Below are 26,568 nucleotides of genomic sequence, written 5' to 3'. Positions count from 1 at the left end.
GTCCAGTCGGTTGAGCATCAGACTCTTGATTTCCACTCAGGTCGTGATCCCATGAGATGGAGCCCCAAATAGGGTTCCATGCTGACCGAATGGGGCTCCGTGTGGAGCGTGGACTACCTAAGATCGTCTCTCTCTTTGCCTTTCTCCCACTTGGACACGCATGTGTGCACACACATGTACTCTCTCTCTCTCTTTCCAAGTTAATAAACTTTAAAAAATGTTTAGGGGAGCCTGGTGACTCAGTTAAGTGTCCGACTTTGGCTCAGGTCATGATCTCATGGTTCGTGAGTTCGAGCCCCGCGTCAGGCTGTCTGCTGTCAGCATGGAACCTGCCTCAGATTCTCTGTCCCCCTCTCTCTCTGCCCCTCCCCTGCTCTCTCAAAAATAAACATTAAAAAAAAATTTTTTTTAAGTATTTTAAGTTTTGGACAATATGTTTTTATATATGTTTAAGCTGCAGTCTGATGTTAAAGATCATGTGTTCCTAGATGTAGTTTCCAGTAATAATGGGACTCCATTCTTCAAGCAGTGAGGGGTGGGGGCTAGGCAGGCGAGTGACATTCTCAGACATGTGTTAGAAGCCTGACTCTGCAGTAACAAAAGTGACAAAAAGGTGGCAAGAGACAGATGCAGGTAGCCTCCCGTGCACCGGGGAGAGGAGGAGTAAAGGTTCGGCTGGGTTCATGCAAGGGCAGAACCCTGGGGCCTGAGGGCCAGAGTTTGGATGACTCTCAGTTTCCAGCTGAGCAAGAAGGTGGTACTTCTTTCTGTTCTCCCTATTAATCCTTCCTGCTCAGAAGAAAGCAGAGGAGGAGGGTGGGCGGGCGGAAAGTGGTTTTGTCTTCCATCACATTGATATCATGTAACGGAGGTAAAAACTCAGTCCTCACACTCAGGAGCAGGTTGGGGTCAGGAGCTCGCCAAGATAGTTCCTTCAACTGGGGATGGGAAGGGTTTGGGTATAAGAGGGCACAGAGGAAGGGGGCAGTGAGGAGCCTGGGAGGGGGGTTGGGGTCTCATGAAGGGCCTGAAGACAGGCTGAGGAGGCAGAAGGCAATGAGGAGGCAGTTGAGAGCCACTGCGAGCTGAATGGACGAGTGGCATAACATTTACATTCTGCAAAGATCCTTGTGGGGCTAGCCTGCACTAGAGGCCTGACCTGGCTAGGGACTGGGAACAGAGGAAAGGAAACAGCATGCATGGGGCCTTGCCTCCAGACGGGCCCAGATTAGACCAACGCCCAATTTGGGCGGCCATAATCCTGGCAGAAGTGTGCGGGAAGGGGCACAGGAGCAGGTCCCAGAGTGGCGCTGGGGGCTGGGGGCGCTGGTGAGTGCAGACTTCTGGCCAGGGGGAAGCCAGCGTAGGAGTGCAGGAGCCCATGGGGAGAAGGCAGGCACCTGGGGTTAATTCTGGAGGCTGTGGGAGGAACAAGACCACCAGGGGTCAAGCTGGCTGCCAAGGAGACTTTGGGAGGGAGGGCTGGGATGGAGGGGGTCGTCTCCCTTGAGGGGCGCTGAGATGGAATCTGGTGGGGGGAGGGGTTCCCCAGAGGACCAGGGTCAGATCCCAGGCCCACCCCGCTCCAGTGGGTGACTTGGGGAAGGTGGGTACCTTCTCTGAGCCTCAGTTTCCTGTGTGAGATGGGCCCAGCGTGAGGACATCAAGCTCTAATTTCTGGGGCCCTCATGCAGTCAATAAAAGGTGGTAGTGATTTTAAGTCCTGGCAATATTTGGAATTTACATCCAGACCCGAAGCCCCAGCTGCATTCCTAGGAGGGATTCCCTTGTTTTCCAAAGGTACCCTCAGGCGGACTCACCCAGGTCGAGAGGCCAGAGTGCTGCTGCCTGCTGCAGGAGGGAGGAGGAACCCAGCTTCCTTCCTGAGGTCCCCGCAGGTCCTCTCCCAGACACCCCCAAACCTGCTGGAGGGTCTCACTGAGCCATCTCCAATGTGTGCGGCTGCATGTCCGATGCAGGCACCCCAAGCTCTCCGGAAAGTCCTGTTCCGGCTACCCGGCTACCCAGCTCCCCGCTGCCAGCATTTCATCCCCCAGCTGCCTGTGCTGGGGTCACACCACTTCACACCCTCACCCTGCACAGCAGGTCCTGAGAGCAGCAGGCAAAGGCCCCGCCAGAGATATTCTGGGGACACTGAGGGCAGATCCAAGGAAGGTTTATCAAGGTGCATCCCTGGCAGCCGACGGCGGCTGCGTGGAAAGGGCATCTGGATGCGAACACCCGGTATCCACCCTAAGGCTGACCATCCCAAGGTCCCTGTACCAGGGCCGGGAGCAAAATCTGAATGCCAGCAATAAGAGCACCTGGTTGGCAGATGGTGTGTGTGTGTGTCTGTGTGTGTGTGTGTGTGTGTGGGTGTGGGTGTGGGTGTGGTTGGGGGAGGGGGAGGGGGTCCACCTTCATTCAACTGCAGGTGTGACTGTCCAGGGAGGCAGCTGTGAGGGTGGAGTCTCAGTGGTGGCCAGTTGCAGTGGGGAAGGATCATGGTCTGTCGGGACTCCCCGAAAACAGAAGCTGTGGGCAGGGCAGCGAAGGCTGCCAAGGTCACCAGTGGGCTTGGGCTCCCTAAGGAGGCCGAGAGGAGGGGAGACAAATATGGTGATGGAAAGAACTGGAAGCCACAGGGGTGAGGTATAAAAATCTGTATTTATATTACAAAGACAGAATGGTACAGCACAGTCCCTCCCGGTGAACAGGCTGGTGGGTGGCCCAATTCTCTCCAGTGAGGATCTTGTAACACGCTATCCTGGCCAGTGCCAGGCCCCCCCCGGGAAGCCCCAGACTCTGGCACAGAACCTGCCCTAGATGTGGCCCGGGGTCAGAGTTCTGTGTGCCCAGCTATGGGGAGGGGTCCCCAGGTTAGCTGATCCAGAGAGGCAGGGGGTGGGAGAGTGAGGGAAGCCTGCCTCGCTCAGCAGATGGGGATTGTCTGGGGCAGACAGGAGGGCACGGGTCCTCAGGGCCTTAGTTGGGCACACAGCCCCATCAGCCCAAGAGAGCTGGCTCGGGCCCCGGGCCTCCCAGACCCAAAATGCAAAGGTGGACCCAGAGCTCCAAGGAAGAGAAGCCTTCTTGCAGTCTTCCCAGCCAGCTGGGCCTGCACTGGGCAGTAACGGCCTGGTGTACAGGGGCCACCTCCCAGTGAGGGTGGGGACCCAAACATGAGCCTGGGACTCCAGGATCCTGGCCACCCAGTGCCACAATGGTCCACAGAGGTGTGGGAGGGCACACGGATAGAGAGTGCAGGCACCCCTGCAACCCTGTTCTGGTCCCATCTGCTTCTATAGACTCAACAGTGCTCAGTTATCCGACACGGCCTCAGCAGGGCCCCCTCTGGGTCTCTGTGGCCACCAGCAACAGCTAACCTGTGCAAAAGGCCAGAGGGAGGAGAGAATGGATGTGTAACTCCTAGCACCACACCCTGGCCCCGAGGACCACCCCCAACGTGTCTGCTGGTGGCAGGGAGGGGCCTCTGGGAGCACAGGCCCCTAGGTGGCCAGTGAGGTCAACTCCCTGGCCCAGGTGGGAACCATAGCCTGAGAAGCCACAAGCTGAGCTGCCAGAAGGTCAGCTGAGGGAGGGCCACAGTTGGTCACCTGGAGATGACCCTGCTGGCTGGGGTACTGGGGGAGCTGGTACTTTATGAATTCTGAACACAGACCGCCCCAGGGGTCTGGACTTGTGCCTCCCACAGCAGGATCTTCAACTCGCGCACTCCTGCCTCGGAGTGCGCGAGATGCTGACAAGAAGCTCTCTGTGGACGTGCTCGGGCAGACGGGAGCCACCCTAGGCACTCTAGACCCCCAGTGACACTGGAAGGAGACAGGATAGAACAGGTTCCCTCGCAACCACCAGCAAGATGTCTGGACAGTCTCCCCAGTCCCTGCGCTGTCTCCCATGAGCCTGCTCTCCACTCGCCATCCTGAGCCTTTGCAGGACAGGTTCTGTGCCAGAGCCGTTTCCAGGAACCCCTTTCTGCCTCAGTAGGCTACTCACCCTGGCGCGTCTACCAGCGTGACCGAAAATAAACACCAGCTTCCCCCCCCACCCCAGTCTGGAAATTGGTTACAACGCACCAGAGAGGGAAGCAGACACTGCGGCGGGGCGGCCCCACAGCACACCACCCAAATATTGCTGTGTGGACAAGGGCTTCGGGAACAAAAGGCCAGGAGAAGCCTCCTAAGGCCCCGGCCTGGCTACCCAGGGTGAAGGGCTGTCCTCATCAGCTGCCTATTTCTGAAATCTGGGGCCCTCACCCCAGGCCAGGGGAGCAGGGACGGTTCAAGCTGGGTACAGCTGAGAACCTATTTCTCTGGTTAGCCGGCTCTTCACCAGGCCCCGGGGCACAGCGATACTGGGGTGCTGGGTCACCAGGGGGCCAGGTGACAGAAAGCTGTGCACGATCCCCCCTGACCTGGCCCGGCAGGAAGCCAGCCGAGGCTGCTGGGAGGGGCTGCTGCCTGGGGAGGAAGCTAGGAGGGCACGTGCTGGGCAGGCCAGGGGTGCCCCTTGAGCCACAAGGGAGATGCTGGTGGTGGTGGGCGGGGCGGGGCCAGACACGGGACACAAGGCACACTTGGACGAAGGTGACATACAAGACGAGTCCCTGAGACGCTGGGTCACTCCCACCCCTCAGCAAACAAGGACACAGCAACGGCTAGGAAAATAGAGTACAAAAATCTCGTACAGGAAATTGAGGCGGCACACGCTGATGTCACTTGGCGGGGAGTCTTTAGAGCTTTTTTCTCTTTTAAAAATGTTTCTCTTTTGTTTTTGGGAAAAAGCCTCTCTCCTGGGAGCCCTGTTCTGGGCTGCTGGGCAGTGCAGCAATTTTTTTTTTTTTTTTTTTTTTTTTGCTTTTTTTCTTTCAAAGGTAGATGAGAAAGCCTCCTGAGGCCTCAGTGGCTTCAGCCTGCCGTCCCCAGCGCACTCCAGCCCCCACCAGGAGGAGAAGCCCTCTGCCCAGTGCAAACAGGGCCAGTGAGCTGGGGGGGGGGGGGGGGGGCGGGGGAGCCAGGCACAGGCCAGGGACCAGAACTTGCCCAGATGACCCTTGAAGGCCTACCTCCCCATGATGTGTATCCTCTGGGTCCAGTGACGATGTGTGTGTGTGTGTGTGTGTGTGCGTGTGTGTATGCGCGTGTGGGCGTGTGTGCCTAGGCATGTGTGTGTGTACATCTGAGGGACCTAACAGAGCAGAAGCTTGGAAGGGGGGGCCTGGCCTGCCCCCAGGAGCCCAGCGCTTGCTCCTGACACCTGTGGGGTGCAAAGGCCCCTCTCCGCCCACTTGCCCCGGGGTGCTCACCCGAGTCCCGCCCTTCATGGGTCCCTCCATCCAGGCCTCAGGAGCCTGCGTGGACTGACAGACAGACGGAGAGACGGACGGAGAGCCACGCCTTCCTTCCTTCCTCGGTCCACTCCTTCCTTTCTCCTGGGATCCAGGGTTGGGGTCTGAGCTCCCCGCAGTGGTCATTAAGCCCCTCACACGGTGCCCGCCGGGATTTGCAGCAATGATATTTAATACTTCTGGAATGATTAGGAATCTGAGAACAGACCGTGGGCGGCTACGCTGGGCTCCCGGGATGTGGGAGCTGGGCCCCGCCTCCCTGCAGGAGTCCCTGCCCAGCTGGGAGGGGTGGGCAGCACGGTGGGCCCTGACCGGCAGGCGGCGGAGGCGGGCAGCCCAGGCGGCAGCTGGAGCTTCCAGAATGGCACAGCAGCGGGCCCGCGGAGAGGCTTTCGAGGACTGGAGGGCTGGCACGCTTGGCCGGGCAGGCAGGCGGGCCAAGGAGCTGAGGGCGCTGGGCCTACGAGAGGCCGGGGCGGCCAGGCCGCCGGCAGGGGGGCCCGTAGCCCCCTTCGCTGCAGCCGCCCCTCTGCAGGCTGTAGTGGCCCTCCACGTCACTGCTGCTGCCAACACTGTCCAGCTCACCAGGGCCAAACTCCATGCCCTCTACGTCCACTTCTGGGGAGAACAGAGACGGCAGGATCAGAAACCGAGGTGCCGGCCGGGGGGGGCCCCCTTCAGAGTTAGGGCCGATCTCCACCCTTCACGGAGGACGCAGAGGCTCCGGGGGGGCGGGGCGTGGGGGAGGGATGGGGCTCCCGGCCTCTGTGCCTCTCCCTCCGCATGGCACCACTTCCGCTACCACACTCGGAGCGCTCGGACAGCGCCGGGGACACACAGCGGCCATCGTCCCCACCCAGGGGCCGCTCCCACGCCCCCACCTTGCTCCGAGTCGTCGGTGGAGACGGCGGAGCCTGTGCTGTCTGTGCGCACGCGCTCCAGGCTCTGCACCGACAGCTGCTCCAGGCGCCGCTTTAGGAAGCGGTGTTCCCGCTGCAGCTGCTCCTTGATGCTCAGCGCCCGGCGGTCCTGCTCCTCCAGTTTCTGGGGGCGGGGGCGGGGGCGGGGGGGGGGGCGAGGGGAGCCGTGAGCTGCGGGGATGGGGGGACCGGGGACCATCCCCTACCAGGAACTGGGGTGCAGGGGCGGGTTCTCATCCCACACCCCCCCCCACCCCCGCCTGGCCAGGGGCCACAGGGTGCCCAGTGCCCATGGGGCCCAAAGTCCCGATGAGCCCCCTCCTCACCCCTCCAGGCCCGTTCTCTGTGTGTGCTGACTGGCTCCAGACGACCCACAGCCACTAGACACCTTGGCCGAGCCAAGTCACGCGTGGGCCCTGGGCTAGCACCACCTCCTGGAGGACAGCCCGCCCTCAGCAGTCTTGCCCCGCTGTCCCCCATACTCCTCACATCCGCTCACCCCCCCCCCCCCCCGCCTGCCCTCTTCCCTCTCCATACCTTCCCTGCTGGAGCTGTTGCTGCTCTGTGAGGCCCCAGGGCACTGACTCTACCTCTCTCAAAGCTCCAGCCCCACTGCCTGTGCTGGCCTGGGAGCTTTGAGGATCTCTTGAGGACACTGAGACCCACCCTGGTTTGCCCAAGTGTCCCAAGACCCCCCCCCCGCAGCCAGCAGGTCTGTCTGGAGGCCTTGGGGGCCTACCCCAGGAGACCAACCCCACCCTCTACCCAGAACCTCCCAACCCCTGGGCTGCCGGCTTCCTATCCCGCCCTTCCTGGCCCCACGTCTCCTTCTAGCTGCTGCCCCTTCACAGCCCAGGGCCCCCGAGGACCACACCTCCCCCAGCCTGGCATGGCTACCTCCTACCCACCCCCCCACCTCCCAATAAAACCCAGCACGTGCCTGTGACCACCTCAACCTTCAGCATCCCCCGTGGCCAGGCACCGCCCACCTACCACCAGAGACCCCCAGGGGTCCCCGATGTGCACCTGCTAGGCGGCTCCCCTCAGGCCCCCTGGTCACTCCCCCAGGGTGCACGGGACAGGATGGGGTCAGACCAGGGGCAGCAGCGGGGGCGCCGTCCTACTTACCTTGATGTGCATCTTGGCACGCTTCAGGAGGCTCAGCGTGGTGTGGCGGGTGCTGTCAGGGCCCAGGGGCACCAGCTGCTTGAGCTGCTCCAGATAGAGCCTGAGCTTGGCTCGTCTGAAAGAGGAGAGACAGAACAGTCAGGCCAGAGTGGCACAGCCGACGGGGACAATGGCAATGGCAGCAGAGAGGCCTGGGAGGTCTGAGGGCACAAGAGGCAGCCAGCCAGACTCCTGCACGGACCTGCTGAGGGTCCAGGGCTCCCCTCCCAGCCTGGCTGGCAGCTTCCCCGGAGCAACCAGGCACCTGCCTTCTGGATGCCCCAACAGAGGAGGAGAGCCTATGGCCAGGGCCCATGCAGCCAGCCCACCACAGCCCTCAGGGCCTCAGAAAGCCACCACCAGGCACCGCCTTCAGAGCCCTGGCTCACCCTGCTGTCACCATCCTCCACAGTGGATCCAGGAGGTCAGGGGACGACCGGGGACAGCAGGGTTAGGGTCCTGGTCAGACTGCTCCCAGAGGTCCAAGGGGGCCCGAGACAAGATTGGCATTCCATCTTGCCAAGTTCAGGGTGGTCTCTGGTCACGTCACCACAGAAACACAAGTCTATTGGGGTCATGGAGGGCTGAGGACCAGACCCTCCACCCCAAATTTGGTTTCCCTTAGAAGAAACAGCTTCATTCCAGATTTCGTCCCTGTGTTCAGGCAGATGAAGGCAGAGTTCCACAAAACTGTACTCCTAAGAGCCAGTGGCACTATTGACATAGGGGTCTCAGGTTGGGGGCGGGGGGGGGGCGGTTGGCCTGGATCCACCTTGCAGAAACACGGCCTTCCTGGCTCATCTCATCTGGGGAGGGCAGGCTGGCAGAGACTAAGGTGACTACAGTGCATCCTAAAGGACGCTGTGGCCACCGCGATGGCCTGGGGCCATTGCCCCATCCACGTGACGGCCCCTCCTCAGTACGTGCAGGGCGCCAGAGCCCCAACACGCTGTCCAGCCGCGATGCTCTGCTGGGGCTCCGCTCTGAAAGGAGGGCCCTTGAGGGCGAGGGGTAGGAATTCTTTGTGAGACAGCCTGTCGCCCGACTGCCCAATCACCACAGCCAGCACATGCCCCTTCCCTCAAAGTGCCAACCGTGGCCGTCTCTTATTTTCACCTCTATCCCCTATGTGCCACAGCCTTGCTTAGCCTTAGAGAGCCCGGGAGGAAAGTGGGCAGTGATGGCCACTTCTGAGGGGCATCCAAGGCCTGGGGAGAGAGGGGGCAGCTGGGTGCAGGGCAGGACCCCCTCTGTAGAACAGCAACTAACAGCCCCGCCCTGTAGGAGGAAGGCTGGCTGCACATGGACCCCCTGGCCCTACGTCTGCCACCCGTGTCCACACAGCACCCCCACTGAGAGGACACCTCCCCACCCCGCACCCCAGCCCACAGCACCCCAGCACCTAGGTGGGCCAGGTGGGCCTGAGTTAGGAAGAACTTCCAGGACACAGGACTGATGCCGTGCTCTGCCACAAGGTCACACGGGGCCAGGACCTGAGCAGCCCAGGCACCAGGGACCTACGTATGGAGCAGCCCATGCTCTGCCTGGAGGCTGGAGGACCTTCAGAGATAAGCGCCCACCTCCATGCAGACACAGGGCTGGGGAAGGGGGCATGCACGACCCCCTGGAGTCCGGGAACCTCCGCTCCCTCACCTCCAAGTGGGCGGAGCATCCCCTCTGCCCTGCTGAAAACGGGGCCAGGAACACAGGGGCAGGCTGCACACCACACTCTGTGCTCAAGGAGGGGTCGGCAATGAGAGCGTCACCCTCTCCCCCGGGGCCCTCCTGTCCTGCCATCCGTGCTAAGTTCACAAGTGGGGTCCCCTCGTCCACCTACTCTAGAGCAAATGTCAATTCTTACAATCTGCTGCTCAATTACATAAGCAGCACGTGATCTTTGTGCAAAATCAGAAACTGCCGATCAGCAGAAAAGTAGCCCAGATTCCACCACCCAGAGACGACCATACCATCCTCTCAATGTGCTCTACGTTCCTGCGTCACAAACGCTCAGTGACAACATCAGCGTACGGAACCACGTGTGTGACAGGTCACCCAATATTGTTTAAAAAAATAAAACAGCAGACGCACACAAGAGACTCGACAGGACACAATGAAGAGCAGGAGGCATGCGTCTCCAGGTGATGCGGTTGGCAACGTTTATTTCTTTGGCTTTACGGTTTGTGTTTTTTAGTTATTTGTTTTTATATTTTCCAAGTTTTCTACGCTAAAAAAAAACAAAAAAACACCACATATTACTTTTACAATCAGAAAGAGACATTTGTACAAGAAAGAAAAAACACAGCCGAAAGACGAACAACAGTGGAAAAGTATCTGTGATACACATAAAAGACAAATGGTTAGTATCCGTGACATTTTGAGCTCATACACGTCAAAAACAAGGAGAGGAGTATCTTAATGTGGAAAACGGGCAAAGGACGCAAACAGGCAAGTTGCAGAGCACAGACTGCTAAGCTAGCACAAAACCGAGTGGGTCTCCCAGCACTCTAGGAACTGAGGACCAAGCAGGGCGGGCGGGCGGGCGTCTGGGCCAGACTGGAAAGGACCGGCCGGCTCTCAGGCGGCGCACGGGCCCATCTGCGCTTTGTTCAGGGAGAGCGAACAGGGACGACAGCGCTGAGGGCCGCTGCGGCGACCCAAAGCCTTGACCGGCACCTGCACTTGTAGGATCCGGGTCCCACCGGGCTGCCCCCCACAGATGCAAAGATGCACGTTTACCGACGCTCGCTGTGGCCCGGCCTGCGTCAACCAGAGGGCCGCCCCTAACAGCGCAGGCAGCACGCGTGCCCGTGCGGGCGCTGGGACCAGGAGCGGAGGGGAACGCACGACACAGGTGGACACTCACGTGGTGTCCGGTGAAAGGTCGGGTTAGAAAGAGCAGATGACAAGGTCCCATTCTTATCCAAGTTAGTATCCGTGCGGAGGAGGAGGGAGCAGGTGCGGCCTCCCAGCCGCCTGGGATGGCTGACTCTGAGGGGGGAGCCGGGGAGGCCCACGGGCGTCTGCGAGCAACGTGGATGGACTGCTTTAGAAATCCCAAAGCAGAGGCTCCTCAAGAGACAAGGAGAGCCCGCTGGACCACAGCCGTGCAACGTTTACCACTGGACAGCGCGCCCACCCAGCTCCAGAGGAGCGCTGGGCCGGGAGGGCAGCCTCGGCGGGGTGGGAACCGGCGCCGGCTGTGGGGCCCCGGGGCAGGAACCCCATGCCCCACCCCTGCAGGGAGCGGGCTGCCCCATGACCTCTCTGGAGCTGGAAGGGGTGCCGGGGCCCTGCAGCCCTCCTCTGGGGCTGCCACAGCGCCGCAGGCCCTCTGCCAGTGCCCCGTGGCTGTCCCCGGCATTCCTGGGAGCTTTGAAAATTCACCACTTCCTGAAGGAACCCTGTGTGGATTCTGGGGCCAGAACCCGCCTCTGGGAATCACTGCAGTCTGTTAACAGCAGCTCCGTCTCTGGCAGCCGGCCACGGCCTGGCTCTTGACCCAGGCCCTTGCCCGCTTCCCACCACAAGACCCTGCTCCTCAGAGGAAGACCCAGGGCTCCCCTGCCGCATCCCCCGGCACCCGAGGGGCAGGGACCCAGCTCCGCAGGGCCACGGCCCTGGGCCACCCCAGGCCCGGCAGTCCGAGAAGAGGCAGCATGGAGAGGCACCAAACTGTGGCTCCCTCAGCAGGTGTGACGGGAAGCAAGGGTGCCCCGTTCTCCCCTCACATGCTCCCGCACCTTCCAGTCGTGGGGTTTCTAGAGACGGTGAGCCACTGTGTCACGCAGACATGGCATGGCAGCCCCTGCAGAGGGTCCCCCACCCCTCCACACACAAAACCTAAATCCTGGAGCCGAGCCGGTGGGGGGGGGGGGGTCATCCTGCCAAGAAACATCTGACTTCCACGACCCCCAGGCCTGGGGTCAGGAGCAGAACACTAGAGCAGCGTTCCACAAGAGAAGAAGGGAGGACGGGGAAGGAACGGGCAGGGCGGGCCTCAGCTTGACCGGGCTGGCTCGGAGAACACGCCGGGGGATGCCCCACAGGCCCAACGTAGGCACGCCTCCAGGGAGGGCAACGTGCGGAGCCGGTGACCCAGCCAGCTGCTCCGTTCCTGCCCGTGGCCAGCAGCCAGGAGCATCCAGCATCCGCACAGGTACAGCTGTGACCCGGGGCCCGACCAGGTCCCAAGCTCCAAGACTGTGGGCGCCTCATGGCCAGCCAGGAACACACGCCCCGCATCGGGATGGGGCAGTGTACACAGACCTCAGGCCACCTGTCTGTCCTGCTTCCGTGTCTGGAAAGAGCCCCCCGCGGCCCAGCCTAGGGGCAGGCTTTGGGAGAAGGTGACTGAGGCCGTGGCCAAGGCCAAGGGGCAGTTGTAGGGGTCAAGGCTAGCAACGTGTCCTCCTCCACAGGCAGCCATGCCCTTGCCACCCATACTCCCTTAGTGTCATCCCCTCTGTCTGAACTGAGGGGCTGTTTTTCCAGACACCACCCCCAGGAAGCCTTTTCTAGAGCATCCCCACATGCCTGTCCGGGCTCCTGTCCCAGTGAGGCTGGCCATGTCTTCCAGCCTGGGAGGAACCCCAGGGCCCCCACACCTGCCCCACCTCCACGGTCTCTTGGGAACCCCTCAATCACACAGGACCAGTCCAGGAAGTACGGTTCCTCCAAAGAACACAGCGTCCTGTCCCCACCCAGCGCCCACCCAGCCGAGGGCTGGATCCCAGGGGAGAGGAAGCTGGCGCTGCTGTGGGCGTCCCCGGAGGGGGAGGGGGGCACAGAAAACTGGCTATGCTCCAAGCTTTCCCAGGGCGGGCTGGAGTTTTTACCTTGTACGCTACCCACTACCCTTGTACACCCCCACTACCGCCCAATACTGACCCAAGAAGGAAGGAAAGAACTGGCCCATTTCACAGATGGGAGCGAAGGTCAGGAAGAAGCTACCACAAGGCATCCCAGGACCCACCCACAGCTGCACCACCCTGCTAAGACCAGCTGCAAGGCCACCTGTCGGCAGGGCCTAGGCGGCCTGTGTCTCGTCCCTTCGTCAGAGAAGGTGCAGGGTCGTGGAGCCCCCGAGGGCACGACAAGGGCTGTAGCACCCAGGCTAGGGGCACCTGGGAGGGCTCTGGGGCCGACCTGGGCCGGCTGTACTGCCCCTTCCCCACTTCTCACCCCAAGCCCTCCCACTCCTCGGAGAACCCAGAGCAGACTGGGCCCTGCAGCTGGCAGGTGGGTGTCCCGGGATCCAGCCTGGGCCCGGAGCTTTCCCTCAGGCCCACATGGCCAGAGCCCGGCTGCCCTTCCCACTGCCCCCAGATAAGACCAGTGGGAGCTCCTTGGAAGGCACACCCCACAGTGCAAGGGACCCTAAACTAAGGAACCTCAGACTGAGAGGGCTGAACCCTCCTGGCTGGAGGCCAGTGTCCTGAGAGCTCAAAAGCTGCTCCCAAAGGCAGCAAATGCCCCGAATTAGATGAATCTTCTCCTCCAGGGACCTGGCCCTGACTGCCACATAGCACGGGGGGCCTGTCCCTAGCCACTCACCCCCACCTGAGCTCTCATGAGCAGGGCACAGGCCCCGGTCTCTGCCTGCTGGCATGGGAGTGCCCGAGACCGGAGCCTGACTCCTCCTTCAAGATTGACCCTTCCCAAGCAAGGGCACGGCCTGGCAGGGCAGGTGGCCACACCCAGGGCACAGCAGGTAGATGTGGGTGCGGCCACAGCATCCCTTCAGCAGAAGGATAGGTAGGACATGTCAGGTGGCCAACGTGGGGCCTGGGGGGGAGGGACAGGGGATCACTTACCTGTGCTTTTCTAGTTCATTGTGTGAGGACCTGTTTAGAGAGACAGAAAGACAGAGCTCACTCTGCTGACCACCAAAGCACAAGAATGACAGCTCTACTCAGGGACTCAAGGAACCTGCAAGATGGTGGCAGGGAGGGTGTGGGTCCCAGGACGGCTCGGGATGGGGAGTGCTGGGCAGGTGAGCACTGCTGACCAAAGGCTGGGGGAACCTCACACTGAGTGACAAGGACAGGAGACACAGAAGTGCAGTCATGTCCAGAGGTGCCTAGGACTGCCTGACTTACTTAGTGAGACATGTGGGGACTCTTGCCAGCAGGAAGGTCCAGGACCCCTTCCAGAAGGTTCTAGGACTGACCCACCCTGTGTTCCCAAGGTCTACCAGGCACTAAGCCACCAGCCTTCTCCACCCCACACTCCCGGAGGCCAGCAGTGTCTCTGGAGCCACAGGAGCTGTCACAGGGACCCAGCTGCAGGTGAGCACAGAGGCCAGGACTCCAGGACGCAGGGTGGTGCTGTCCTGACAACCCCAGCCATAGCAACATCCTCACCGTGTTGGGCTCTCCCACCTGCAAGATCACAGCTCACACCAGCGGGGACATCGAGGGACAGAGCAGACCCAGCCCAAGAGCCCTCAGCCCAGGGCTCTGATACCTGGATGCTTCCTGGCCCAGTGGGCAGGAGGAACACTGAGGCTGGCCCTTCTGCTTCCCTCTGGGGCCACGGTCTCGGCCTCTCTGGGAACAGTGGCCCCATCTGCTGCTCAAGCCTTGCCCATCTGGCCCATTCAGACAGGGGTACAGAGTCCTGAGCACTCCAGTGGGCAGTGCCACCACATCTGCCCTGCAGAGCAGCAACGCAGCAGGGCCAATCTCCCCGTTCTAGATCATTCTCCCAGTCCAGGCGGGGACCCCATGGACAGCCAGGACTCCGAGGCCTGCCAGGCTACCTCCCACGTGAGCAGAGGGCTCCGGCCACCTCGGGGCACACCCAGATTGGATGCCGTGTCCCCCACCTCTCACTCCTTCCTGGAGCTTCTGCTGACCTCTGCCTGCCCGCCCTCACTCTCCCGCTCCAGGAACTCTGGATTAGGTGTCTCCCGTCCCCACCCCACGAGCTGGAGCGCCTGCCCAGCCTTCGTGCCTCTGCTATCCACCATGGTTCACGGCCCCATCAGAGCCAACTGGGGCCTCCCCTCTGCAGCTTGAGGAGAGCCTCCAGACCTGGGTTCTGGGGGGCTCAAGGGCCTGCTGGTCACAAGGGTTGGGCAAGGAGCTTTGGAACCCCTGTCAGGGCTGGCCAGGACCAGGAGGGAGCAGAGCGGTCAGGCTCCTCGAGGCCTGAACAACAGCCCGCCAGCGTGGGTCTGCCCACGTGTGAAGGATATAAGGGTCAGGGAGTGTCCTTCAGCGTAGAGCAACCGGCCCGGCCACCCCCTCACAGTCTGGGCCGGACCCCATCCTGGAGACAGAGGAACACTCCTTGGCTAGCCGGGAGTAGGGAGAGAGGCCCAGAGCCCCGCCTGGGGCTCCTCCCAGACACCTGTGCTAGCCTCCTGGGGGGTTTGTAACATGGGTCCAGGAATGCCCTGTCTTAGGCATGCTTCGTACTGGGGCCAGGGGTGGGGGTGGACCCGCGGCTGGAGCTTTACTAAGCACGTTCCTGGCATCACCGGTTCATACCCCACATCAACGCCTCCAGGTAGATACTCCTCTACCCATGTCCTTGTAAGACCTGAGCCCCAGCAGGCTGGCTCTAGGCCTCTTGCTGAACCATTGTTCCCAGGAGCCCTTCCTGGAGCTCTGGCAATTGTGGGGCCTCCCCACACATGTCACCCTCCTGCCCCACTATTCACCCCTCACCCCGGTCCCAGCCGTGCCCATCCTTTTCCCTCATCTTGGTGGGACACAGAAGCCTTGCAGGCTGGGACTGCCCTGCCAAGTCAGGGTCCCGAACCCTCTGGGCCCTGCTCTGCCTTAGGCCCTGGTCTGGGTTGGCTGAGGCCCAGCTGGGCCAGGACAGCCTGGAGGGACCATCACTGTGAGCCGTAGGGGCCTCAGACACTGGGAGCGGCAGGCTCTGCCCAGAGGAGCAGCAGGGAGGTGCAACGCAGCCCAGGAGACCCTCTCATTCCCTTCCCAGTGAGCTCAAGATCTCCATCCTGCAGAATGTAGAAGGCCAGGACCCCACTGCAGAACGGGAGTCCCAGAGACGGGACAGGGGGCCGGGCAAGTAATTCAACTGGTCTATGCCTCAGTTTCCTCAGCCTTAAAATGGGGATAAAAATAACACCTCCTTCACGGGTTGGGTGAATATTAGCACCTACGTGAACCACTCCGTACATAAAGGGCCCTCTTCAGAGAATCTTAGAATTCTGGTGATCGCTTTTGGGTACCCCATGGGAGTCCAAGGTCACGTCACGGAGTTCTCCAGGGGTGCCATGGCACTGGGGGCAATGAGAGCCAACAGCACGGGCCTGGCTAGCTCCCTGAGGAGGTGTGAGGCAGTGGTGCCCCCCCCCACCCTTCACGTATCCCTTCCCAAACTGCCCTCAGCAGGGGACCAGGGGCCGGGACTCAGAGGCTCGTCCAGCCAGGGCAGATGGAGACTCCACCGATTCCTTGCCAGGCCCGGGGCGCCAGGACGTCACAGGAGATGGGTCCCTGTGCCAGCCTTTCTGTTTCCCAAGAACAGGCAGGCCACAGGAATGAGCCGCACCCTCTGCCAAGGGGCCCCCAAGCCCCCTGCAACAGCAGCTCCCAGCGTGGTGACATGGTCCAGAGCCAAAGTGGGCCCCCAGACGGTGCCAGGTGTGCTGTGGTCCTCGTGGCAGCGGGGAGAGGGGAACCCCGTGGGAGCCCTAGCTCAGGGTCCCCATGCCCCTGCAGGGATGTGTACCCCGGCTTTGCACTTCACAGCCCGGGAACGAGGCCAGGGGAGGGGGTGGGGATCGCTGGCACCCGGAGGGCTGCTGCACGGCGGCCCGCACCTCTTCCCGCTCCCCTTAAAAAAGGCCTCCTGTCCCAAAGAAAGGGACCCTACACTTGTCGCTGCACTTTCACTTATGTCAGGAGAGGGGCAGAAGCGGTGGGACGGGTGGGGGCCCAGGCAAGGCCTCTGGGCGCCCTCTTTGTCCAGGCCCCCGGGGGTAGGGGTCCTCAGCCCAGCCGCAGGAGAGGTGCGGCCCACCCACCCGCGGCAAGCAGAGGTCAGGGCGAGCGGTCCCACGCTGCTCTGCACCGAGCCTCAGTTTCCCTGGACTCACGGGGGCACCGGCCAGCGCCCAATGACAACTTTTTTCCTGCCCGGAAAAGTCCAGAACAACTTGGGAGCGGGGAGCGGCTGCGGGAAGAGACCCCGAGCGGCTGGCGCTGTACGCGTGGCACTGTTTACGCGAGAGGCCGAGGAGGCGCGGCCCGCGGGAAGATGGCGACGGCGCGGGCGGGGCCGGCCGGGCGGGGCTGCGGCCGCGGCCCCGGCGCGCCTCCTCCTCCAGGCTGGCCGCCGGGGCGCGCGGCCGCGGCCGGGCTGCGGACCGGGGGTCGGGGCCGCGGGAGGGCGCTTCGGGGCGGGGGGGGGGGGCGACCCCGGGCGCCGGGCCGGGCGGGGGGCGGCCGCGCGGGGGCTGGGGGGGGCGGTACCTGTTGTTCGGGGCCTTGCGCACCAGGCCGGCCGCCTTTGTCTTCTTCCTGGCGAAGTCGCCGTCGAAGGGCAGCACCGAGGCGTAGCCGTGCTCGGCCTCTGCGGACAGACGGCGCGGTCAGCGGGCCCCCGCCCCGGCCCCGGCCCCGCCGCCGCCGCCCGCCCGCCCGCGGCCCGGCGCACAAAGGGGCGCGGGCGCTACCTCGGTCCCTGCGCTCCAGGTACTCGGCCGCCTCCAGCAGGATCAGCAGGGAATTTAGCTCCATCCTCCTGCCCGCCCGCGCGCTCCGGGACGGCGGCGGCCGCTGCCCGGCCCTCTCCGGCCGGCTCCGCTAGCCGCCCGCCCCGCGCGCCCGGCGGCCCCACTTCCCCGACTCCCGCGGACTCCCAGCGCGCTCGGCCGCCACCCTCCGCCTCGGGCCCTCAAATTGACACATAAGGCGAGCGGCGGCCGACGCAGCCAATGGGGGCCGGCGCTCCGGGTCCGGGGGCGGGCGCTAGGCCGGGCCGGGGCCAATGGGAGCTGGCCGAACGCCTCGGGCCGGGCCGAGAATGTTGACAGATGCGAAGCTCGGTTCCGATAGGCCCGCCGCGGTAGTAACAATTTAGAAGCCCAAGCTTAGCAACAGCACGTGGTGGCCCGGCCCCCGCGCTCGCTGACTGGCGGCCGGCGTGCATGATAAGTAGGCGCCGTGCGCCGATTGGCCCAGAACGGTCTATGTAAAATAGGGACCGCGGACCAATGGCCGGCTGCGGGGCGCGCGGCCAATGAGGGCGCCGCGGCCGGACGCGTTGCCGGGAGGAAGCTGAGCGCTGTGGCACCGCAAGCCACCGGACCAGCGCCCCTGGGCTGGTCAGCGTGCGGGAGGTGTCGCGTGCGCCTGGCCTGTTCGCCGGGTCTGCACGTCGTGTGCAGGAACCTGTTGCCCTGGAACAGCCACAGCACTGGCTCCGCGGGAGCACGGAACCTCGTGCTCTCTTCGGGGGTGTCTTATGGGCTGCAAAGCGACATCCCTTCCTGCCGGACACAGAGTGACCCCAGGAAAGACCGGAGCTTGGAGGAGGGACGTAGAGGGTCAGAGCCCAAGAGTCAGATCTTGAGCCACATCTCAACGGGCAGAGACCCAGAGAGGGAGGGCCCCTCAGAGCTGCGCAGTGGACCCCATGCCTGAAGGAAGGGGCAGAGATCTGCTGCCACGGTCCCGAGGGTTTCCCAAGAGTGGAGGGCTGCGTGCTCGTGTCTGGTCTGAAGAGTGGAGATATTCCAAGACTTTGCAAGGAAGCGCTTTCTAGGGAAGAGAGTTGCCCTCATTGGGAGAGGAGCGAGCCCCTCATCAAACTCCTGGCACTTGGGTGGCCCTAGTGGCCCCTGACCCTAAACTGATTCCGTGGGAGCAGGGACTGGCAGCCTGGGGGCATCCCCAGACTGGCCTCAGTTCCCTTTGGTCTTCCTTCTCACTGGTTGTTGAGACTCGTGGCCTGGCAACTCCTGAGGAGGGGCCCAGCAGGCTGGAGAGTGTGGGGATAAGGTGGCTGGACCCCTGCCCTGACCCTGCCCAAACCTCTAAAGGGGGCATTGCTACTGCCAACGAAACAGAACAAAAACTATAAAAATCTCAGTACTTTCCATCCTAGGATCTATTGGATGTTTTATACACCATTTCCTTGTGCATTTCTGAATCCCCGATTTATGGTTAAGGGAACTGGGAATCCTGAGGTTTAGGGACTGCCTAGTGTCTCCTGGAAATCCCAGTAGCATTGATATTGGTGCTCCCACAAATGTGACCCAGGCCTGGTGACACAGGAGCAGGAAGACCAAGCCACCTCCTGACCTAACGCTATTTGCTGGGGGTGGGAGCCCAGCTGTGTGATCTGAGAAATGGGGTTAGGGGTGTGTTGCCCTCCCTACAAGACCCCAGCAGAGCTCAGCAGGACCCAGCCGGGCACTTGAAACCTGCCATTAGACAGCCCTGCATGGGCTGTCTTGATGTTAACCCCAGCCTTTCCTGCTCATGCCCCACAATTACCCCAGAACCAGGGCACAGCCCCTAAGAGCTGTGCAGGACAAAGGAGAGTGCCCAACTCTGGGGAGGGGCAGATGCATTCAGAGTTGGGGGGCCTAGGAGGTAGAACCCCAGGCTTACCACCTGGTGGCTGGTATTTTGCAGAGTCCCTTCATCCCTGCTATGTGAAGAGTAGGTTGCTGGCCCCAGTCCTAAAGCCGGCACCTTGCCTAGGGTGAGTGCACCTGCCGGATGCCCACCCTACTAACTGCCGTGGGGCACGAGGGCTGCTCTGTTCCACAGCCGGCTGGGCAAAGGGCCAGGTGTGATTGTGGGAACCATGTGCATACGGCATCCCAGTCTGAGAGGAGAGGGGTGGCCCCACCTTGCAGCTGAGCTGTTTCAGGGACCCCTCTCCTAGCAACACCCAGGACCAGGCACTTCCCAGTGGCTCCACACCGCCTGTGACGGTGGGTGGCACCTCAGTGCACATAGGGTGGGGGGAGTGAGGGGAGAAGTGGCCCATGAACTAGGGGCAGGAGGGCTAGGACCTGGCATGGGCAGAGGTATCACAACCCAGGCCTAGGGGCCAACCAGCTCACATGCCCTCTGCTCCAGAGCTGCAGGCCCCAAGGGCAGGACAGATCCAGAATGTCTGTGCGCCCATCTTTGCCCGGCTCAGGTGCAGGATCCAGCCCTGAGCTACCCTGAGCGCACAGCAGAACGCAAAGCCTTGCTTGTGTGTTTAAGTCTTGGGTGTGACATTAACTTTGAGTGACTGCTCAGTGCTGGAATCTGCCCCTCTCCCAAGTCTCAGGGGCAGGAGAGGCTCTAGAGTTTTGTTGACTCCTGCAAGGAGACCCCAGACTCTGCCCTGAGAATGTGGGGTGTGGGGGGGGGGGAGGAGGATGCTGCAGGCTAGGAAGGTTGCCTGGAGGAGGTGGCTTTGGCTAGGCCTCTGAGGAGATCAGTGCCTTCAGGACACTGGGTCATGGGGGTGGCATGGGGCAGGCACCTTGGGTCCTGCCCACCTTCCCCCAGCTCCCACTGCAGAGTCCAGGGAACAGGAAGAGCCAGGAATGGCTGGGAAGCCGCCCCCCTCCATGGTGCTATCAGCCCCCAGCCCCAACCCCGGTGGTTTGAGATGTCCAGCTCTAAGTAGGACGCCTGTTTCCCCATCCCAGACCTAGCTGGGATGTGGTTTGCCTTGCCTGCAGTCCCTGCTGAGCTGGGACCCTCCCTGGCCCCTCCTCACCCCTGCAGGCAGCAATGCGGTCGCCCCCCTGCCCTGGCAGCCCAACCTCACTGGGAGAGCAGGTGGTGGGATGGGTCGCCCTCTGGTGGCCATCAGGGTCTGCAGCAGGGACCCTGGAGGGGGTGCAGTCCTGGGCCCCAGAAGGGGAGCACACCTCCAACCCTACTCCTCCCATTTGGCCTCCTGGGATTATATTGTTCATCACCTTCCCCAGCAGCCGGAACACCAAGGCCACACAGCTGGTGTGGGGGGCTGCCCGCCTGCGTGTCCAGGGGAGGAGGGCCAGGCCTGAGGGCAGGCTGGCTGTCCCTGGGCACGTTGTGGGGACGGATGAGCCACAAGTGGGGGCAAGCAGCAGGGCACCTCCAGAGGCCAGGGGTGGGTGTAGGGGTGGGAGGTGGGAGCACTGGATGAGCTGAGCCCACTGTGGGAGGGGCAGGACCAGGTGGGGTGCATCCCTCGTCCCCACCCCCATGCCACCTCCCAGAGTGAGTACAGAGAGCTTTGGGTGCTCCACCCCAGGCCCTCCATCCTCTGCCTTGGTGGCCTGCAGGCTGCAGGTCCTGAGTACCTGTGGGGCCCAGCCAGACCTAGGACCCCCACCTGTTACCAGAAGCATGGGGTGGAGGCGTTGGGGCACACGGAAGGCCTTCTCCCCAGGGCCTGTGCGTAGCCAGAGAGAGGGGAGATGGGCAAGCCAGACCCAGGTGTACCAGGCTCCTGCAGCTCCCCAGCCTTCCCTGATGCCAGACAGGGGTGTGCCGTGGGCGTTCAGATGCCGGTGGAGCCCCTGTCTCCACACCTGCCCCAGAAGGCGCTCTCCAGGCAGAGCCAGCTGGGACTGTCACAGCACCCTCTGCTTCCGCCTCTCGTGTGACCCTCCTAAAAGCTAACAGCGTCTGCCAACTTCTGTAAGCCTCAGTTTCTCCATCTATGACACCGGGATCCTGCCCCCTCGGGGGATTGTCAAGGGGAGTAGAGGGGACAGCGCTCAGAAAACGGTAACAGGAAGGACATAATGATGGTGACACAGGGGAACTGGGGGGCTCAGGAAGGCTAGCCTGCTCCAGGCCCAAGCCCGCTTGCAAGGGCTGCCTCCAAATGTGGAGCTCTTGTCTCTCTCTCTACCTGTCCCTGTCCCCAAGGTCTCCTAGTCTTGAGCCCCTACTGTGGTGGGCAGCAGACTATTCCTTCTAGAACCTTCCTGAGTGGGAAACTCGGTGTTGGGCTAATCCACTTCCCATCCCCAGGTCTTGGCTCTGCCCTTGGGGTGTGGATAGCTCTGTCGAAGGGTAGGGTGACCCCACGTCCCCGGTTTAGCGCGGAAAGTCTCATGACTCAGGACTCTCATTCCTGAACAAACGGTACAAGTAGTCACTCTTACTGGAGGCTCCCATGGCCCCAGAACCTTCCTCCAGGGCAGCTCAGGGTAGGGATGCACAAGGGCAGGCCAAATCTGGCTTGGTGGGCTTCCTGGCTCCAGGCCACACCCAGAGCTCTCCCTGTCTCCCTGGGACCCAGGCCTCTCCCTCAGGAGCGCAGCTCTGTCTGTGCCAAGGGTGGGCAGACCCTCTTTCCTGGGTCTCCATGCTTCCCAGCCTGACCTGGTGGATAAGGAGGGCCACCATGTTTTAGTCTGGAAGGTGACAACTGTGGGCCTGTTGAGGAGAGGAAGGGGGACCCTGCAGTGTCTCCTCAAAGCAGCTTCTCCTGTGAGGGGCTGACCTGGTCAGCCCTCCTGGTCTGACAGCAGGGGCTGTCTTCCTTCCCCGGGCAGCTGACCTTCCAGAAGTCTCCACCGTCCAGCCATTGGAGCTGCAGCCACCCACAGGGGTGGGAGGGGCTCTGTCCAGGGCAGGAGGATGAGGCCCAGACTTGGGCAGCCAGAGACACCAGGTCCCCCTGCAAATCCCTTCTCTTCTACTCCTGAAGGACTCAGGAGTGCCCCTAGGGAGTCCCCCAATTCTAAACTCTTTCACCTCTCAGGAAGAAAGTGGGCCTGGTGGCCACCAACTGGGTGGTTTCTCACAACCATCCCTCCATTCTCTGGGGTCCCAGTGTCCACCTCCAAGGGACTAGACACCCAAGTGATCAGCCTCCAAGAGCAGAGGAAGGCCCCATTGCCATGGCAACCCCAGGGTGCAGCCTACTCACCTGCATTCTCTCCAGGGCACTCCAGAAGGCAGCTCCCCCCCCCCCCCCGGTGGGTGGGTGGTCCTGACCCGGAGCAGGTGGGGAGGGCTCCAAGGGGGAGTGTCCAAGAGTACCCACCCGCCAACACACACACAGGCCAGGATTCTGAGCTGAAGACCATGAGAAAAGGGGCTGGGCAAGTGGGCAGGCAGTGGAGACCCTGGAACCCTCGTAGGGCATGGGATGGGGCTTTCGGGGGGGCAGGCTGACTACCCCTCTCCTACGGGCTCATGGGAACCCTTCAATTTCCCTAAGAGCGCAGAAGCCCGGAGCTTTCTAGGGAAGAATGCAAGAACACCGCTTCCCAGACGCAGAAAAAGAAGTCCACGTTCACACCAGAAACAAGTGTCTGCAATCCTTAAATAGATTTATGGAAATGGCTTCGAATTACAGCATTTAGAAAATAAAAATAATCTCAATACATAATATTCCCTCCATTATATACTTCCCCCCCCCAGAAGCCATTTCTGTGCATGTGTACCCACTGTTCAGCAGTAGTTGGATTTTCTTATAAAAGAAGCAGTAGTTAGCGTCTCTCTAAAAATAAAGCTGCAATCCTCACTGCAATGTGAAGCCTGAGATTTAAGCCTGAGGTGTCCGTGCTGGGGCCCCCTGGTGGCCTCCGCCTGGGTGCCGGGCCACTCTGGGGTCTGAGGAGGTGGGCCAGGGTCCCTGGGGGAAGGGGGTCAGAGGGAAGGGGGTAGTGGCAGCAGGTGGGTGACATCTGTGGTCCTTGGACCCCGGGGGCCCTGGCCTAAGAACCTGGGGAACTGGGTCTCAGTGCTGTGCAGGCAGCTGCCTGGCCCCCCATCTCGTCAGCAGCCGGGCACACACCGGCAGGGGCGTGCCTGCGGCCCAGAGGACCCGGCCGTGTGTCTGAATCTCCCCCTCCGAGAATAAACAAGATGCCTGCTGTTTGGCCAAGGGAGGGGCAGCGCTGGAGAATGAGATGGCAGCTGCGGGCTCGGGACAGGGACAGAGAATGGGCAGCGCATGGGAAAGCCCTGTGGGACGCCGAGGCCTGCCCTTCTCCTGGACCTGTCCGCCATCAGCCCAGGATTTAGCCCCAGGTGCAGTCCCACTTGGCTGGTCAAGAGCCGGCTCTGAGTAGGCCTTCTAGTATGGCTGAGCAGCTCAGCAGGCCAGGGGCCGGGGGCAGGGGACAGGGGCCGGGGGGCAGAGGGCAGGGGCAGGGGCAGGGGGCAGGTGGGAGGAAAGCCCACCCCTGCCCAGGCAGCCACCTGGCAGCCCTGGGTATTCCCCACTGCCTGAAGCTGACCTCCCGTTGGCCCCTGCAGCTGGCCGGGGGCCCCCACAGGTGGGGAGTCCAGGGTAGGAGGGACGGAGGAGCTGGACGTTCTGGAAGCCTGGGCGGCCCGCAGCCTCCTGCAGTGGTGGCGGCCGCTCAATGAATTGCAGTGGAGACCCTCCTGCAGCCAGCAGCACCGCCCCCGGGAGTCCTCTGGGGCCCTGGCAGGTTTGGGGAGTGCCGGTGCCGTGTCAGATGCCCGCCTTGTCGCTGTAGAAGGGTGTGACGTGGAACATGTAGCAGTGCGTGCACACGCGCACGGGCTTCACCTGCCCGTAGCGGGGCAGCGGGGCCGAGTGTGAGGAGCAGCGGGAGCAGAAGATCTGGAATTTGAGGGGCGGGCAGGGGACCCAGTGAGCCAGGGTGCCAAACAAGCCACCGCCACCCTCCCCCCAGGCCGTGCCTCCCCCCTCCCGACCTCGGCGGTTCCCACATCCCCCCTCCTCCAGCGTGCAGGGCGCCACGGGCGGGGCTCTGTGGGCAGGGAGGGGACCTTGGGAAAAGCCTGGGGTGGGTCATGGCCTCAGGAGGCCAGGCTCACGAGGAGGGTCCCAGCCCTGCTCCTAGGCTGCTGCAGGCCTCCTGTTCAGACCCTCCTTCCCTCCACGTCCCCAGCTCTGAAGCGGCTGGGGGCTGGGCACCACACCATCGGGACCCAGTGGGCAGAGTGCCTGGAGTCCACACACGGTGCCAAGTCAAAGCGGGGCCCAGGGCTCAGGGACAGGGACCCCAAAGGCCTTACCAGTGCCCTGGGGTGTCGGTCCTGACTCCCAGATCCTGTGGACGGGCCCCAGGGATGCCCCCGGCCACAGTCTCTGGGTCTGCGGGCACAACCTCTGGCCCCCGTGCCCCTCTTACCTTCCCGCAGCTTCGGCAGTGGTGCTTCCGGCGGATAACAGTGAAGGGTGCTTTGCATGCCGTGCAGAAGCCGCAAGCCTCATCGGGGACCCACTCTGGTGGATCTGGGACGAGAAGGGAGGTACGCGTCAGCCAGAGGGGGCCGCGAAGCGGTGACAGTGGCAGCCGGTGGGCTGGGGTGGGAGGCCGACCGCGGCGGGTGGGTGTACCGGTGCCTTCCGCTGGATGGGCCCCAGCAGCTCCAGCTCTCCTCCCCTCCCATCCTCCCCTGGACTCCAGGTGCTGGTTACGGTCTCGGGAAACTGCTGGCATCACATGGACAGGACCTTTGCAGCTGTTGTCAGTGCCTGTCCGCCAGGCCACCTGGATTCGGGACGTGGGCAGGGAGTGTTCACCTGGATGACCCTCTCCTGAGCCTCTCTCCGTCAGCACCCAGCCTGGCAGGGCCCTCGGGCAGAGGTGGTAGCTGAGAAGCGAAGGAATCAGCCACCAGCTCGGCACACTCTGTGGGGGCCCCCGGGGCCCCAGCCTTGCCCACCCCTGGCTCCAGAGCAGTTATGGGACCCTCGTGGTCCTGGAAACCCAGGCAGACGTCCGGCCGGCCCCTCCCTGACACAGGTGCAGGCCAGGCTGGGGCCTGGGCCCCCCTTCCAGGTGGGTGTGGGACCCATCCCGTCTCACTTCTAGAGGTGCTTGGAAGCCTCTATGGAGGTTTGCTCTGGGATTCGGAGACTCATCAGTGCGGGGGAGGAGAGAGCTCCCACGCAGCAAGACAGGCACTTTCCTCCCGTTCAGGCCCCAGGGCCGGAGCCAATAGCCGGGCGGGGTGGGGGAGAACATCTGGGATCCATCCCTCAGACCACAGTGTGCTCAGAGGTGGTCTGTCCAGACTCGCACGACCCCCAGTGCTCAGGCGGGCACTGGCCTGCACCCCTGGCCCCATCCTCAGCACCTCCAAACGGAACTCGGCAAGGCTGCTGTCCAAGAAGGGCCTGGGGTCTCCTGGCCTCCCTCCTGGCCTGGAGGGTCTGCCCCTCCTCCTGCCTGCACAGACCCAAAGCTGCCTCCCACCCACCTCTCCCACCTTCCTCTCTGGGCCCCGTGAGCTCACCTCAGTGCAGGGAGGTCATTTCTCCCGCTTGCCACCCCTCCCCTGTGTCAAAATCCCAGGCTGACCCCAGGGAAATCCCAGGTGGCAATGTTAGCCCCTAAGGGCCATGCTAGGCCACAGACACCAGCTCAGACAGAAAAGGCCAAACCCTCTCCTGTGAGGACCGTGAGGGTCCGGGGGACTTCCTGGAACCGCTCCTCTGACCAGCATCCAGGCCCTGTCAGCAGGTGCCACTTCCAGGAGCGAGGCTGGGTCAGCAGTCGGCAAGGAGGGCGCGGCTCCCGCCCGTGCACTGGGCAAGCCAGACCTCACAGCTTTTCACTTCCGCTCCTCCTGAGCAGAGGGGCCCCGAGTTCCTGCTACAGGTGCTTTGTACCATCGTGTATGGTTTTCCAGAAAGAGTCGGGAGATTGTGCCTGCTCCAGACACCCCATCCCCGCAGCCCCCTCTGGACACCCGCATCCCCATCACCCCGGAGCACTGGAGCGCCAGGGAGGCCCTGAGACGGACACAGGCAGGACCAGCCCAGCTGGCCAGGCACACCAGGAGTGCTGTGGCCTCTGGCCCATCACGGGGTGAACTTTCAACTCCTTCTCAGCTCCACGCACATCTGACACCTGGTTGGGCCTATCTGCCACCATCCATCTCAGCACCTTGCCCAGGTCCCCAGCCCCTCCCCACAGACATGATGCCAGGGCCCCAACCTACTCTGGATGCTCCCTCCCTGACTGGGACACCAGCAGGCCTGACCTCCAGGCTAACAGGGTAGCAGGGGCTCGGAGCTCCCACATAACCAGAGAGTGCAGCCTGCAGCCTCCTGTGAAGAGGGTGCCAGAAGCTGCCGTTGAGGCCCTTCCTGTGGGGCAGGTGAATGCAGGTGGGGACAGGTGTGTGCCTGTGCCGAGCCCGGCCGCCTCCAGCCAGGGGCCCG

General features: G+C 62.6%; 2 protein-coding genes across 5 annotated transcripts in view; both read right to left on the bottom strand.

The window, feature by feature from the left end:
• Positions 1–5,522: 5,522 nt before the first annotated feature.
• Positions 5,523–17,262, bottom strand: MXD4 (MAX dimerization protein 4). Of its 2 annotated transcripts, XM_042985127.1 has the most exons (6): positions 17,111–17,262; positions 16,908–17,007; positions 13,269–13,298; positions 7,417–7,531; positions 6,250–6,412; positions 5,523–5,986 (listed from the first exon to the last, which is right to left on the bottom strand). In XM_042985127.1, exons 1-6 carry the CDS (start codon positions 17,172–17,174, stop codon positions 5,829–5,831), a joined length of 630 nt encoding a protein of 209 aa, XP_042841061.1. In that variant the 5' UTR covers positions 17,175–17,262; the 3' UTR covers positions 5,523–5,828. The 2 variants fall into 2 exon arrangements, with proteins under 2 accessions (XP_042841061.1, XP_042841062.1); XM_042985128.1 differs by lacking the exon at positions 13,269–13,298.
• Positions 17,263–23,523: 6,261 nt separating this feature from the next.
• ZFYVE28 (zinc finger FYVE-type containing 28) overlaps positions 23,524–26,568 on the bottom strand; it is a 116,463-nt gene continuing 113,418 nt past the window's right edge. For all 3 annotated transcript variants that reach the window (XM_042985123.1, XM_042985126.1, XM_042985125.1), the window contains exons 12-13: positions 24,527–24,630; positions 23,524–23,991 (exon numbers count right to left, since the gene is read on the bottom strand). In XM_042985123.1, coding sequence (XP_042841057.1) covers positions 23,860–23,991; positions 24,527–24,630 — 236 coding nt within the window. In that variant the 3' untranslated portion in view covers positions 23,524–23,859. The remainder of the gene's footprint in view (positions 23,992–24,526; positions 24,631–26,568) is intronic.

Source organism: Panthera tigris, chromosome B1, assembly GCF_018350195.1.
Source record: "Panthera tigris isolate Pti1 chromosome B1, P.tigris_Pti1_mat1.1, whole genome shotgun sequence".
Taxonomy (NCBI): domain Eukaryota; kingdom Metazoa; phylum Chordata; class Mammalia; order Carnivora; family Felidae; genus Panthera; species Panthera tigris.
The sequence above is the reverse complement of the archived record's forward strand: the minus strand, read 5'-3'. Positions and strand labels throughout refer to the sequence as shown.